At 38.7% G+C, this 16,224-nt stretch overlaps 1 protein-coding gene across 3 annotated transcripts in view; it reads right to left on the minus strand.

The window, feature by feature from the left end:
* The window catches only part of LOC110313490, a 43,796-nt gene that overhangs the window by 19,956 nt on the left and 7,616 nt on the right, over positions 1 to 16,224 (minus strand). Inside the window, exons 3-6 of one of the 3 annotated variants that reach the window (XM_029534549.1) lie at positions 7,686 to 7,933; positions 6,485 to 6,624; positions 2,343 to 3,155; positions 1,830 to 2,216 (exon numbers count right to left, since the gene is read on the minus strand). In XM_029534549.1, the coding sequence (XP_029390409.1) occupies positions 1,830 to 2,216; positions 2,343 to 3,155; positions 6,485 to 6,624; positions 7,686 to 7,933 (1,588 nt within the window). Of the gene's footprint in view, positions 1 to 1,829; positions 2,217 to 2,342; positions 3,156 to 6,484; positions 6,625 to 7,685; positions 7,934 to 16,224 lie in introns of those variants that run through there. The other 2 variants (XM_029534550.1, XM_021187800.1) reach the window with 2 other exon arrangements.

Raw genomic sequence — 16,224 nt, forward strand, 5'->3', positions numbered from 1 at the left:
GATGGTTATGAGCCACCATGTGGTTGCTGGGATTTGAACTCCGGACCTTTGGAAGAGCAGTCGGGTGCTCTTACCCACTGAGCCATCTCACCAGCCCTCTCTGTATTCTTTTTGACAATTGCACACACAACTATTATTAGATAAATAAAAATTCCAACATGTCATCACCAGGTTAGTGTTAGTTGTCACCTTGACAGAATCAAGAAGCACCTGAGAAATGAACCTCTAGGTGTGCCAGTGGAACAGCATTTAGATTGTGTTAGTTAATGTGGGAAGACCCATCTAAATTGTGGATGAGATCATTCCTTGGCAAGAGATTCTGGACTGTATACAATAGAGAAGATGAGCTGAACACTAGTATGCATTTCTCCTGATTGTAGATATGATATGCCCAGTTCCTTCGAGCTCCTGCAGTTGGAATTTCCTCACCACAATGAACTATAATCTGAATCATGTGCTAAAACAAACTCATCTCCCTTAAAGTTGCTCTTGTCGTAATGTTTTATGATATAAACAGGAAAAAAAGCTAAGACGAGTTAACCAGGAAACTTGATCCTAGAAAAAAAATAAGTTGTGTATTCACACAAATACTGCATATTAATGTCCATAGAAACCAGTTGCAACAATAAAAACTAGAACTAATCCAGATAGCTTTCAATGTGTGAGTGGATAGAGAAGCAGTGATATGCCCATACCTTCTAACATAACAAAGTGATTAAAAGAATTACTGGTACATATTGGTACACGAATTAACTTAAATACTAAGGAGGTTATGCTGAATAAAAAGCCAATTATGAAATATCTTATACAATATGATTCCAATCATAATATTGTCAAAATGATCAATTTTTTGTGATGGAGAACATATAAATGCCTATTAAAGATTAATGACAAGATTCTTGTGAGAAAGCAATAGATGTGACTATAAAATGTTAACATGAGGAAGCTTTATGGCAATAGAACTATTATATCTCATGACTGTGAAGAAGTATACATGAGTCTTATGCATTGAAAATTGCAAAATAAACATATATACAAATGAGTACAAATAAAACAAAAATTATAAATAAAATAGATGAGTTGTAACTATGTTAATATTCTGACTATGTTGAACAATAGTTTTTCAAAAATTTTACAACTTAGGAAAAATGTAGCACAGCTAACTTTTTTGCATGAATTTTTTAAGGTTTTTTTTATGTATGTGAAGTGCTCTATCTGCATGTACAGCTACATGCCAGAAGAGGGCATCAGATCTCATTACAGATTGTTATGAGTCACCACGTGGTGGCTGAGAATTGAACTTGGGACCTCTGGAAGAGCTGCCAAGAGCTCTTAACTGCTGAGCCATCTCTCAAACTACTGGTGGTAGTTTTAAACTGTGTGACTCTTCAATTATCTTGGAATAATTTTCAACATGAAAAGCTTTCAAACCATTAAATTGATCCACCTGTAAAAAGAATCCTCTTAAAACTTATAAAATAGGGAACAAGATATAATTAATAATTTGCTTTTCAATTTGTTTTTATTTTAATTTTTTGAAAAGAGATACATGTTTATATAATTTTCCATAAGGACAAATGACATTTCAAATGAATAGGCCAGAAGTTGTTCCAAGGGGATAAAGGTAATTTGTCTCAATAAATGTGTGAGCTTCGCTACAGACAAGAAATACTACTATGTCTACTTCACCTTAGACATACTTTAGGCTAAGATTAGTCTGGGTGTCTAGGTCTTTCAGATTCAGCTTTCAGTTGGGGTTTAATTTCAACTATAAGTTGCGAAATGGCCTTAAATGATGAAGACTGACCTTGTGGTGGTACTGTACTGTGCTAATTTGAATTTTGAGGAGTTTCAGCCTCAAAATCAATAGGTAAAGATTCATAGGTAAATTTAGGAGTTGAGGGCATACTTATGCTGTCCACTGGTAGAATCTGGAGTTGACTGGTATCAGTTACAGGATAATTCTGAGCTCTTACTGAACCAGTAACTGCTTGATCTTGAGAACTTACAACAAAGTAGTCAAAAGGAGAATTCCAGAGCTTAATTATACCACTTGGTTTAGGAATCCCTCTACTTTCAAAAGGAGACATATTAGACATTTCATTTTTTCGTAGACATTTCATGGGCAGGTCTGTTTTTTTAACACTTGCACCTGACGTAGAGAGTCCCCAGGGTACCTCTCCTTCAGGTAAAAATAAATTTGGTGGTAAGTTGGCCTTAGTTGTATCAGGTAAAAATAAATTTGGTGGTAAGTTGGCCTTAGTTGTATCAGGTAAAAATAAANTTGGTGGTAAGTTGGCCTTAGTTGTATCAGGTAAAAATAAACTTGGTGGTAAGTTGGCCTTAGTTGTATATTGATTCTGAGGTTCAATTGACATGGCCCTCAAAAGATTCTGGTATTTTTCTAAATCAGTAACATTTTCTGTCCAAGAATCATCAGTCATACTATCCTCATAGAGATTTTCAGGTTCCACTCCATAATCTTCTGATGGGCTTGATTGTTTAATTATATCTGCCATGATTTTATCAAAAGACTCATCAATATTATATGCTGCAAAACCCAAGGGATTATCACCATCAGTCTTAGAAGAATTATATGATATAGTTGTGTTAGAAATAACCTGAGATAATGGAGGTTTACTTAAATTACCTATATTCTGTGGAGGAGTATTTGGACGGTACTGAGTTAAATTCTGTCCAAATTTTCCTGGAAGTCCAGCAACAGGCAATGGCTTGACAGGTTGTGTGGTCTTGTTTTTATCAAGGAACAATCTATGACTATCAGCAAGATAATTTAGATCACTAAAATTCAAGATTTTTGGTAAATTGTTGGTATGTTTGGTTTGTGGAGAAACACCTACGTTTCCTTGTAAAACCCTCAAGAGGTAATTATTGGAGGCCAGAGTTGTGAAATGATTATGGCTATGTCTGATTTGGGGAACATACTCATTGTCATACAATGTCCTACAGTGTAAGGAGGGTGTGGGATTTAATAGTTTCTTAGATGCCTTGATGAATTGTTTTATCCAGGTAAAGTAAGGAGTTGTTCTAATGATGACTGTGGGATTTTGACATATCCTTGAAGTCTTATGTATGAGGCCCACTAGTTCCCACTGGTTCTTTAGGAGACATAGAACAGGACTGGCTCTCTGTACCTGAAAAGGAAACCAAGAAATATATGTCATTTATACAGTTTACTGTGTATACAATCCATATACTATGTGAGGGAGAGGGAAATTTTCAAATAATATTATCAAGCAGCTCCCAAAAATTAATAATGTAAGATGTAGGCACATATAGTTGAAACATATGATAAGAGAATATAGAATGTATCAGTACCAAAGTGTGGAGCAGAGACTGACAGAAAGGCCATCCAGAGACTGCCCCACCTGGGGACTCATCCCAAATACAGTCACCAAACCCAAACACTATTGATGATGCCACGAAGTGCTTGCTGACAGGAGCCTGATATATCTAAATCCTGAGAGGCTCTGACAGAGCCTGACAAGTACAGAGGCAGATGCTCTCAGCCAACCCTTGGACTGAGCACATGGTCCCAAATGGAGGAGTTAGAGAAAGGACTGAAAGAGCTGAAGATGTTTGCAGTCCCATAGGAAGAACAACAATATGAACCAACCAGTACCCCCAGAGCTCCCAGGGGCTAAGCCACCAACCAAGGAGTACACATGAAGAGACCCATGGCTCCAGCTACACATGTAGCAGAGGATGGCCAGGTTGGGCATCAGTGAGAGAGTGAAGGCTGGATGTTCCAGTGTAGGAAAATGCCAGGGTGGGGAGGCAGGGGTGGGTGGCTGACTGGGGGAACACCCTCATAGAAGCAGGGAAAGGGGATAATATTTGAAATGTGAATAAAGAAACTATCCAATAAAAAATTAAAAATAGAGTATGTCAGTACTAATTAATTTTCCAACTCTTAGAATCAGCCACTTTATCAACACTGAACTTGGATTTCTAAGAGTTATATCAAACTTAGTGTTAAAACCCAAAAGAACAACTGATCTTCATACAAAAATCTTCCTTTTGCTTTATTTTCCTAGTGAAAGTCACGGGCTGGAGAGATGGCTCACTGGGTAAGACCACCCGACTGCTCTTCCGAAGGTCCAGAGTTCAAATCCCAGCAACCACATGGTGGCTCATAACCATTCGTAACAAAATCTGATGCCCTCTTCTGGAGTGTCTGCAGACAGCTGCAGTGTACTTACATATAATAAATAAATAAATCTTTAGCCGGGCCTGGTGGCGCAGGCCTTTAATCCCAGCACTCGGGAGGCAGAGGCAGGCGGATTTCTGAGTTCGAGGCCAGCCTGGTCTACCAAGTGAGTACCAGGACAGCCAGAGCTATACAGAGAAACCCTGTCTCGAAAAACCAAAAAAAAAAAAAAAGTCACAACACCCCTCCAAAATTTCAAGTTTAAAAAAAAAAACTTGAGGGGTGATACCCAAGGGATGCTCCCCTTCTCTGAGGAGAATGGAATGGGCAATGAGGGGAGGGAGTTACAAGGGGAGGGACCTGGGACGAGAGGAGGTAGGGGTCTGTAACTGGAATGTAAACTGAATAAAAAAGGAAAATTTAGAAAAACCTTGAAATCGTTATTAGTGTCTCTCTCTCCTCCACACTATATTACCAGTCTCAACGAATAGTGCTTCTGATACTTTCAATAATTTCCCAAAATTTATTTTAATAATTAATAATTTTCTTATCTAAGAATGCTTCTATTGTTAGGAAATATAGTGTCTTTATGAAAAGGCATACTTCTTGTCCTTCTCACATCTGATCTTAACGTGGCATCCCAACTTATCCTCTTAAAATCTGGGCTGGTGAGATGGCTCAGTGGGTAAGAGCATGGACTGCTCTTCCAAAGGTCCTGAGCTCAAATCCCAGCAACCACATGGTGGCTCATAACCATCTGTAATGAGATCTGACACCCTCTTCTGGTATGTCTGAAGACAGCTACAGAATATAATATATAATAAATAAATCTTTTTTAAAAATCTAAGAAAGACCAATAAATACATCTTTCTGCTTAAAAACTCTCCAATGAGTGCTTTAAAGTTCTAACAATGTTAAAAGCATAGTTGTCATAATAGCGTATAAGGACTCAGAAACCCTTATAACTACCTTGATGATATCTACTGCTGCTGTTGACTAAGATATTATAACCACCTGGCTTGTCTTCTCTGTTATGGAAATATTCTAGACATATTTACACATCAAAAATCTCTGTATTGGCCTTTTCAATGAACTATACTTGTAACACTGCTCTGGTATTCAAATTACTTGCTTCATCAGTTCTCCCATAATTCCATCCAAACACTTCTATTAAATTTTTTTTAACAGATGCCTTTTTTGATTACCTAGTTGTTTTGAATGGGATTATATAGACAAAAACTCTTCTATCTTGCATTGCAAGCATTTTACGCTAATGCTGTCTTTGTAGTCCAACTCTTTCAGATTGGAGATGGAATTCAAGGTTATAATCAGCCCTGCTCTGTTTATTTTTTTAAACATTATTTATTTATTATTTATACAAGTACACCATAGCTGTCTTCAGACACTCCAGAAGAGGGCATCAGATCCCATTACAGATGGTTGTGAGCCACCATGTGGTTGCTGGGAATTGAACTCAGGACCTCTGGAAGAACAGTCAGTGCTCCTAACCACTGAGCCATCTCTCCAGCCCCCTGCTCTGTTTATTATCCTCAAAATAGTTACTATCACTTCTGTTATTATTTACTTATTATTGATCACATCTCAAATACATATAAACTCATGAGAATATGGGCTGCCCTAGCTTCATTCCTTGCGATGATCCTCTAAGACACCTAGCTACTAACTCTATAGCTTTGCATGTGTTATTCCCTCATCTCAATTTGAAACAGGGTTTTGAACAGTTTTTCATTCGTTCTCGTTTACTTAAATATTTCTCATCATTACCAGCATGCAAAGCTGGTCATATCCTAAAGTAAGTCAGTCAGGATTTCCACACTTCAGATTAATGCTTTCTTTGAAGTCTTTCAATATTATTTGTGTGTGCAATTTTAAATTGTCCAAGGTATATTAGTACCTAAAAATTTTCTTGCGTAGGGCTTTATTTTCTATAGCCTTTCTACATGAATAGGTGAGATGAGTTGTATCTGTGTCTTCTAAACCTCCCTACAGCTAAGTTTGAGCCATACAATGTTCAGTATAGTACCTGCAGAGAGGCTATAATAAAATTAAAAACAGAAAGATAAAATGTATTTATGTCCATTGATTCTTTTTTGTATTTCTCATTTGTTTCTAAAGCCTTCCTTGTGCAAACTCTTTGCCACTCAAATATCCAATGAAACTTTCCAGATTCACATATTTGCCTGACACCAACTTCTTTGTGTCCTGTTATCTAACATTTCCTTGCATATTTATATAATTGTTCTTTTTTTCATTTTTTTGCTTGTTCCTAATATTGTTCTGGTATATGATTACCCAGCAGTCTTCCCGTGGTTGACTCTGAATACACAAGCCCACAGTCTTCTCTAAATTGTAGTGTTGGTGGTGGCACGTTGAGAAATCTAGCAGCTGCACATCTATCTTCTTTACTCTAGTGGTTCCAAGCTTCTGGCTACCTAAAATCATACATAAAGGATGATGCTGAGATGCAAAGCACTGTATCTCAGACTTTGGTTTGTCACCACTCTCAATTCAATTACATAATGCTCCCAAAACAGTCATCTTTCCCTTTCTTCCCTTCCTTGCCTTTCCTCCTTCATTTCTCTTCTCTCTTTGCATATCTCCTTACCTTGTACTTTCTGAACCATTCACACCTTCCTTAAACTGTTGTTATGGTTAGTCTTTTGTTTTACTTGGTTTTGTTTTGTTTTTTCAAGACAGGGTTTCCTGGCTATCCTTGAACTTGCTTTGTACACCAGGCTGGCCCCAAACTCACATAGCTCCACCTGCCTCTGACTCCTGAGTGTTGGAACTAAAGGCATGCGCCACCACTACCCAGCATGATGGTTAGTTTTGATTATAAACCTAATCAGATTAAGAAACACCTTGGGGTACCTAAGTAGAGCCCACCTCTGGACACGTCCAAACATCTAGCACATGACCACTCTGAACAAAACAATGAATTAATCATTTGATGGATATGATAGTAGCATTGATACATATATACTTTAAAAAAGTATAAAGTATACTGTACTTGAAGAAGTTGTTAACTGGGGACACCCTCTTGGCCAATATCTTACTCCTGTGCTCCTCCTTTCTGTCTACTTCCCGACCACCAAGAAGTGAAAAGCAACCTCTACCACATGCTTCAATTGCAATAGTGTTCTCCCCAGTACAGAGGGACAAGAAGCCAAATATGGAACCTTCTGAAACCATGAGCCAAAATAAATCTATTCTGTCTCAGATCATCTCTGTTAGATCTTTCATTACAGCAACAAGAAATAGTTAAAATACCTGCATATAGAAAGAGTTCTGTAACAAGAGTTGAGACTTAAATTCAGGCATAGTCCATTCCTTTCTTATGCTTCAGTTTATTTTCCAATGGATTGATGGACATCAGTAATGACCCTACTAGTTTTTCTAAATTATTTTCCTCTTTAGAGACCTAATTTCTTTAAAAGATGACTCATATTCCTAGAGCCAATATCACAAAATAGTGTAAACCCCTTTTACTTACTCTGATACTCATACACATAACAGCTGTTATATTGGCACTTAGAACAGCTCTTCAGGGATATATTAGGGAACTGAGATAGTGGTATTTCATCCCCATAGATAGGTTCTTCAAGAATAACCAAGCCAATATCTGCTTTCATTGGATCATTTTCATCGTTGAGGTTAAACTTGGGGTGGAGGCAGATTCTTTGGCCATGTGAAATGCTTTCTGGGTCATTTACTCCTGAAATGTCCATGTGTAACAGTCTCCTAGGGTTGAAAAAGAATGTGCAACAATCTAATTGATGATAATAAAGGATCATTCATACAATATCTTATAAAAGGCATTGTTTGGCAGCATAGGTCAAATTCAAAGTTATAAAATAACCCAGTTCTTCATTTATTTGACATCATAACCTTATCTTAATTACAGGCCACACAGTGCCTATATAAGGCACTATATTCTACTGGTCTTTGGTTCCTTTATAGTTCTACTGCTTCACCACCAACTACTTGATTCTCAAAAACTTGTACTTTTTTTTTTAAGATTTATTTATTGTTATATATAAGTACACTGTAGCTGTCTTCAGACACACCAGAATAGGGCACCAGATTTCATTATGGGCGGTTGTGAGCAACCATATGGTTGCTGAGATTTGAACTCAGTACCTTCGGAAGAGCAGTCAGTGCTCTTACCCGCTGAGCCATCTTGCCAGCCCCAAAAACTTGCTTTTGATACTTGGATCTTAATGAATTCCATAAATTGAGAAGAGAAGGTGTACTGGCTAGTTTTGTGTCAACTTGACACAGCTGGAGTTATCACAGAGAAAGGAGCCACCTATTGAAAGCAGGAGAACTAGCCCCAAGGTCATCAGAGCAGGAAAGCAGGCCCTGCCCCTCACCTACTGCAGCCCTTGAGAGAGCAAGACTTGCACACAGCACAGTAGAGCTGGCCGTGTATGTGAAGGCTGTAGGTGAGCCATCCTTGAGCGAGCGTGGGAGCAGGGGAGAGCTGGCCCTGCCCCTCCCCTGCAGCCACATTCTGAAGAATAGGCCCTGTACCTCACCTGGGCATCACAGTAGAGCTGACCTTGCTAATGAGGGCGTGAATGAGGTGACTCAAAGGTCTGAGGATGGGATATCTGGCTGTGCAATTGTCTGCACTTCAGCAGCGTGGGTAAGGGAAAGATGCCTTCCCCCACCCTCACCCTTTGCCACCTACAACAGGTAGCACAGCTGGCCCTGGGGTCATGAAGGCAGGAGAGCTAATCCTGCCCCTCACCTGCTACAGCACTCAAGGCCCTGTACCTTGCATGGGAGGTACAGTGGACCTGGACCTGGACCTGGATATGGGGGGTTGCAGGTGAGCTGGCCCTAAGGGTATGAGCTTAGGAGAGCTGAACTTGTCTGCTGTGCTGTCCCTTCACGCCTATGGCAGGTGGGAAACACTGGCCTCACAGTCATGAGAGTAGGTAAACTGGCCATGTACCTCACCTGCTGCAACACTCTAAGAGCAGGCCCTGCACCTTGCCTAGGCAACTGGATAGAGCTGACCCAGGTTGCTGGTGAGCTAACCCTGGGGCGTGAATACGGGAAAGCTGGCTCGGATACCTCTCAGACCCAGATCCAGGAATTATGAAATTATGAATTGGACCACCCCCAAAATGTACCCCATTGATGAACTGCTGGAGTGCATTAAAGGGGCTGATTCTACAGATTCAAAACGACAGAATCTCCATGTCACAGGACAACAACAGGATATCTGAGAGGAGTTCCTGCGAGGATCCAGTACTAATAGTGTAGCAGAAGCCAGAGACCTCGGACCAGACCAATGACTCATTGCAATGAACATCTATCTACAAGCAAAGAAGTATGGACAAAAGGGGTATACTGTGGGACACACTGTGACAAATTACAGCTTCCACAATGAGATCCTTTTTAATCTCTTGAGGGGGGTGGCAAGAGTGGAGGGTGAGTTTGAGAGGAGAAGATGATAAGTGGGACTGAGGTATATGATGTGAAATTCACAAAGAACCAATAAAAAAGATTTAAAAAGATAAATATACATAATTCCAGATAGATAGGCTGAGAGATGAAACTCTTCAGGACACACAATAATCAAAACACTAAATGTGTAAAAAATAAAGAATATTAAAAGCTGGTAGAGAAAAAGACCAAGTAACATAAAGGTAGGCCCATTAGAATAACACTCAACTTCTCAATCTAAAAGCTAAAAGGGTCTGAAAAAAATATGTTCTACAAACTTTTGTTTGTTTGTTTGTTTTTGTTTTTTCGAGACAAGAGTTTTTCTGTATAGCCCTGGCTGTCCTGGAACTCACTTTGTAGACCAGGCTGGCCTCGAACTCAGAAATCTGCCTGCCTCTGCCTCCCGTGTGCTGGGATTAAAGGCGTGCTCCACCACACCTGGCCAAACTTTTTGAGACCACAGATTTCAGCCTAGACTACTATACCCAGAAAAACTATCAACCATAATAAATGGGGAAATAAAAACATTCCATAATAAAACCAAATTTGAATAGAATCTGTCTACAAATACAGCCCTACAGAATGTACTAGAAGGAAAATTTCGATCTGAAGAGGTTAACCATACCAAAAAAAACCCCAAGGAATAAATAATCCCAGAACAGTAAATTAAAGAGGGGGCAAAACATACACCATTAACAACAAAATAACAGGGATCAATAAACAATGCTTATTGATAGCTCTCAATCAACATCAATACTCAGTTCCCCAATAGAAACACACAGACTAACAGAACGGATTAGAAAATAGGATCCTTCTGCTGCATCAAAGAAACACGCCATAATATCTAGGATAGAAATCACCTTAGGATAAATGAAACAAGAAGCAATCACGTGTCATTATTTTAAAATCTAACAAAACAGACTTCAAAACAAAACTAATCGAAGAGATGGGAAAGGACAGGACATTCTTACCAAGGGAAAAAATTCCATCTAAAGAATATTGCAATTCTAAACATTTATGCACCAAGCACAAGGGCAACCAAGTTTTTATAAAGAAACATTGTTTCAGTTAAAATCACATATTGACCCTCACACAAGAATATTGATGGGGTTGGAGAGATGGCTCAGTAGTTAAGAGCACTGACTGCTCTTCCAGAGGTTATGAGTTCAAATCCCAGCAACCACAAGGTGGCTCACAACCATCTGTAATGAGATCTGATGCCCTCTGCTGGCATGTCGGAAGACAGCTACAGTGTACTCATTAAAGTAAATAAATAAATAATTAAATAATTAAATAATTTAAAAAAAAATAGTGGATGACTTCAATAGCCCACTTTCACAAATAGATAGTTCATCCAGACAAAAACTAAACAAAAAAATGCTGGAGATGACTGACATTATAAACCAAATAGACCTAACATACTTATAGACCTAACATACTTATAGAACATTTCACCCAAACACAAAATAAAATACCTTCTTGTCAGCAGCCCATAGAACTTTCTCCAAAATGGACCACATACTAGGACACAAAGCAAGTCTCAACAGATTTAAAATTGTTATGGCACAATGCATCCTGTCTGATCACCATGTATTAAAGATTAATATCAATAATAGAAACAACATCAAGTATACAAACTCGTAGAAACTTCGCAAATCACTACTGAATAAAATAAATTTGAAGGCAGATATCAAGAAGAAAATTTAAAAGGTTTTATAGCTGAATGAAAATGGAAATAGAACATGCCCTAACCTGGACACAATGAAGGCAGTAGTAGTTCATAGCACTAAGTGACTACATAAAAAAAAATGAAAAGGGCTGGTGAGATGGCTCAGCGGTTAAGAGCACCGACTGCTCTTCCGAAGGTCCTGAGTTCAAATCCCAGCAACAACATGGTGGCTCACAACCATCCATAAGAAAAATCTGATGCCCTCTTCTGGAGTGTCTGAAGACAGCTACAGTGTAAACACATATAATAAATAAATAAAATCTTTAAAAAAATTAAAGATCTCATATTAGCAAATTAATCATATATCTAAAAGTGTTAAAAGAAAATAACATGCCCAAAAGGTATAGATCAAAAAATAAACAACCAAATATGGGGCTGAAATCAATCAATCAAAAAGAATAATACAAAGAACTAATGAAATGTGGAGTTCTTTCAGAAAAAACAATAAGATTGATAAACTCTTTTTTTTTTTTTTTGGTTTTTTTGAGACAGGGTTTCTCTGTGTAGCCCTGGCTGTCCTGGAACTCACTCTGTAGACCAGGCTGGCCTCAAACTCAGAAATCCACCTGCCTCTGCCTGGGTGCTGGGATTAAAGGCGTGCGCCACCACACCCGGCAAAATTGATAAACTCTTAAACAAATTAATAAAAAAGAAGGAAAGAAGAGATATAAATTTGTTAAACTAGAGACAAAATGAAAGTGAGAAAACCCAGAGAATCATGAGCACATGTACAGTTCTACCATACTGGGAAACCTGGAAAAAATGGATAAATGTCTTTATATACACAGCCTACAAAGTTAGATCAGGATGAAAACCCCCAGTAAAATAGAAGCAGTAACTTAAAGTTTCCCAAAAACCAAACCAAAAAAAAAAAAAAATCCCAGGGCCAGAAGAATTAACATCAATTCTACTCAAATTATTAAGCAATATAAAAACATAAGGAATATTGCCTAATTCTTTTTATGAGAACACAGATACCCTGATACCCAAACCACATAAAGACTGAATATGAAAGAGAACTTCAGACCCATTTCCCTATGAATAAGTCAGCCTCATCCGAGACATCTAGAGATGGCTTAATATACATAAATTGATAAATGTAACCCACCACATAAGCAGACTGAAACACAAAAGCCACATGATTATTTCATTAAAAGCAGGAAAGGCCTTTGACAAAATTCAACATGCCTTCATGGTAAAAATCCTGGAGAGACTAGGGTTACAAAGGAAACACACATAAACATAACAACTTACAGCAAGCCTATAGCCAACAACGTCAAATTAAATGGAAAGAAACTCAAAGCATTCCCACTAAAATCAGAAACATGACAAGGCTGTCCACTCTCTATATATCTATTTAACATATTGCTTGAAATCTTAGCTTAAGAAAGATTCTGAAGGAGATCAAGGGGATACAAATTGGAAAGAATGAAGTCAAAGTATCTTTATTTGCTGATGATACTATTTTACATACTAAAGACCCCAAACTCGGGCTGGTGAGATGGCTCAGCGGTTAAGAGCACCGACTGCTCTTCCAAAGGTCCTGAGTTCAAATCCCAGCAACCACATAGTGGCTCACAACCATCCTTAACAAAATCTGACCCCCTCTTCTGGAGTGTCTGAAGACAGCTACAGTGTACTTACATATAATAAATAAATTTAAAAAAAAAAAAAGACCCCAAACTCCAAACTCCATGAAGAAACTTCTACATCTGATCAATACTTTCAGCAAAGTATCAGGATACAAATCTAACAATAAAAATCAGTAGCCTGCCAGCGGTGGCGCACGCCTTTAATCCCAGCACTCGGGAGGCAGAGGCAGGTGGATTTCTGAGTTCAAGGCCAGCCTGGTCTACAAAATGAATTCCAGGATAGCCAGGGCTACACAGAGAAACCCTGTCTCGAAAAAAATTAATAAAATAAATAAATAAATAAAACAGAATAACAGTGGCTTATGCTCTAAGATCAAGAATCGACAAATGGGACCTCATAAAATTGCAAAGCTTCTGTGAGACAAAGGACACTGTCACTAGGACAAAACAGCAATTCACAGATTGGGAAAAGATCTTTACCAATCCTACATCCAATAGAGGGCTAATATTCAATATATACAAAGAACTAACTCAAGAAGTTAGACTCCAGAGAACCAAATAACCCTATTAAAAATGTAGAGCTACACAGAGAATTCTCAACTGAGGAAACTTGAATGGCCGATAAGCACCTAAAGAAATGTTCAACATCCTTAGTCATCAGGGAAATGCAAATCAAAATGATCCTGAGATTCCACCTCACACCAGTCAGAATGGTTAAGATCAAAAACTCAGGTAACAGTAGATGCTGGCAAGAATGTGGAGAAAGAGGAACATTGTTGGTAGGATTGAAAGCTGGTACAATCACTCTGTTAAATCAGTCTTGGGGTTGGGGTAAAAAAATATCAGTCTGGTGTTTCCTCAGAAAAGTGAACATAGCATTACCGGAAGATCCAGCAATACTTCTCCTAGGCATATACCCAGAAGCTGTTCCAACAGGTAATAAGGACACATGTTCCACTATGTTCATAGCAGCCTTATTTATAATAGTCAGAAGCTGGAAAGAACCCAGATGTCCCTCAACAGATGAATGGATTCAGAAACTGTGGTACATTTACACAATGGAGTACTACTCAGCTATTAAAAACAATGAATTTATGAAATTCTTGGGCAAATGGATGTATCTGGAGGATATCATCCTTAGTGGGGTAACCCAATCAGAAAAGAACGCATATGGTATGCACTCACTGATAAGGGGATATTAGCCCAAAATCTTGGAATACCCAAGATGCAATTCACAGACTGCATGAAGTTCAAGAAGAAGGAAGACCAAAGAAGGCCTTCAGTCCTTCATAGAAGGGGGAACAAAATACTCAAGGAAGGAAATACTGAGACAAAGTGTGGAGCAGAGACTGAATGAAAGGTCATCCAGAGACTGTCCCACCTGGGGATCTATCCCATATACAGCCACCAAACCAAGACAATATTGTGGATGCCAAGAAGTGCTTGCTGACAGGAGCCTGATATAGCTGTCTCATGAGAGGCTCTGCCAGAGCTTGACAAATACATAGGTGGATACTCACAGCCAACCATTGGACTGAGCATGGGATCACCAATGGAGGAGTTAGAGGAAAGACTGAAGGAGCTTAAAGGGCTTGCAACCCATAGGAAGAGCAACAATACCAACCAACCAGACCCCTTCCCTAGAGTTCCCTGAGACTAAACTACCAACCAAAGAGTATACATGGAGGGACACATGGCTCCAGCCACATATATAGCAAAGGATGGCCTTGTAGGGCATCAATGGGAGGAGAGGCTCTTGGTCCTGTGAAGGCTCAGTTCCCCAGTGCAGGGGAATGCCAGGGTGGTGAGGTGGGAGTGGATGCATGGGATAGAGGGATGGATGATGGGATAGGGGTTTCAGGGAGTGGGGGAAACTGGGAAAACGGATAACATTTGACATGTAAGCTGGGCGTGGTGGCGCACACCTTTAATCCCAGCACTGGGGAGGCACAGGTGGGCAGATTTCTGAGTTTGAGGCCGGCCTGGTCTACAGAGTGAGTTCCAGGACAACCAGGACTATACAGAGAAACCCTGTCTCGAAAAAAATTGAAATGTAAATAAAATGTCCAATAAAAAACCTATATATACATAATCTGCTATATCATACAGTATGTATGTGTGAATCTATATGTGTGTTACTTGGATTCCACTCTTGTTTAAAAAAAAAATAGATCTACCATATCACTATGTTTGTGTGTATATAGCTTGGATTCAAGTCTTCTTTAGTAAAATAGATACGTTGAAATAACTATATAGCTTGTCTCCATCTTGCCTGGTGACCTCATCAGGATGGAAGCAACCATGTGGCTGGCAGCCATCTATCTTTATTAAGGTTAAAAAAAGACTACATGAAATGTAACTTCACCATCTTGATTAATACAATTACATGGTAGAAACCAACTAAGGCAACAATCTTAAACCTTCTTAACCCCACTTAGCCCTCTGCTTAGCATTGTCTCCCTTTTAGACTAAGGAAGCAACAACACATCTCTAAAGTATTTTGGATTAGAATGTGGATTTGGATTTTTGTACGATCAATTCCTAAAGTTATAAAGATCTACTTGGGTTAACAGAAACTGACTTAGAGGACTGGAGAGATGGCCTAGTGGTTAAGAGCACTGGCTGCTCTTCCAGAGGTCTGGAGTTCAATTCCCAGCAACCACATGGTGGCTCACATTCATCTGTAATGGGATCTGATGCCCTCTTCTGGTACACAGGTGTACATGCAGACAGAACAATCATAAACAGATAAATGAATCTTAAAAACTGACTTAAGAGATATATGTCTAATTATTTGTATCTTTGCTAACTGTTCAACACCAGGCTTCTAGAAATTTTTAAGGAACAACGTATGTTTGATAAATATATATGATAAATAACGTTTATAAACTCCTAAGATCTACTTAAACAGTAACTGACCTGTCTAGGCTCTGCATCTTTGGTAACTTTGTTAACATTTAACTATTTTGATAATCTGAATCATACAAAAGTCTGTGACAGTCCATAAGGGTATGCTATAAAAGGATCAGAAGCCTAAGGTTTCTAGTCTTTATGTGGGCTATATTTATGTTTTATAAAGTTCTCAGTTTCTTAGTAGACTGCACTTATAGTTCAAAGTTTTATTTTGATGCTGAAGGATCTTCAATTAAATCTTCAACTTATTTTTTTTAAGATTTATTTATTTATTATATGTAAGTACACTGTAGCTGTCTTCAGACACTCCAGAAGAGGGCGCCAGATCTCGTTACGGATGG

This window comes from Mus pahari, chromosome X (genome assembly GCF_900095145.1).
Source record: "Mus pahari chromosome X, PAHARI_EIJ_v1.1, whole genome shotgun sequence".
In the NCBI taxonomy this organism is placed as follows: Eukaryota; Metazoa; Chordata; class Mammalia; order Rodentia; family Muridae; genus Mus; species Mus pahari.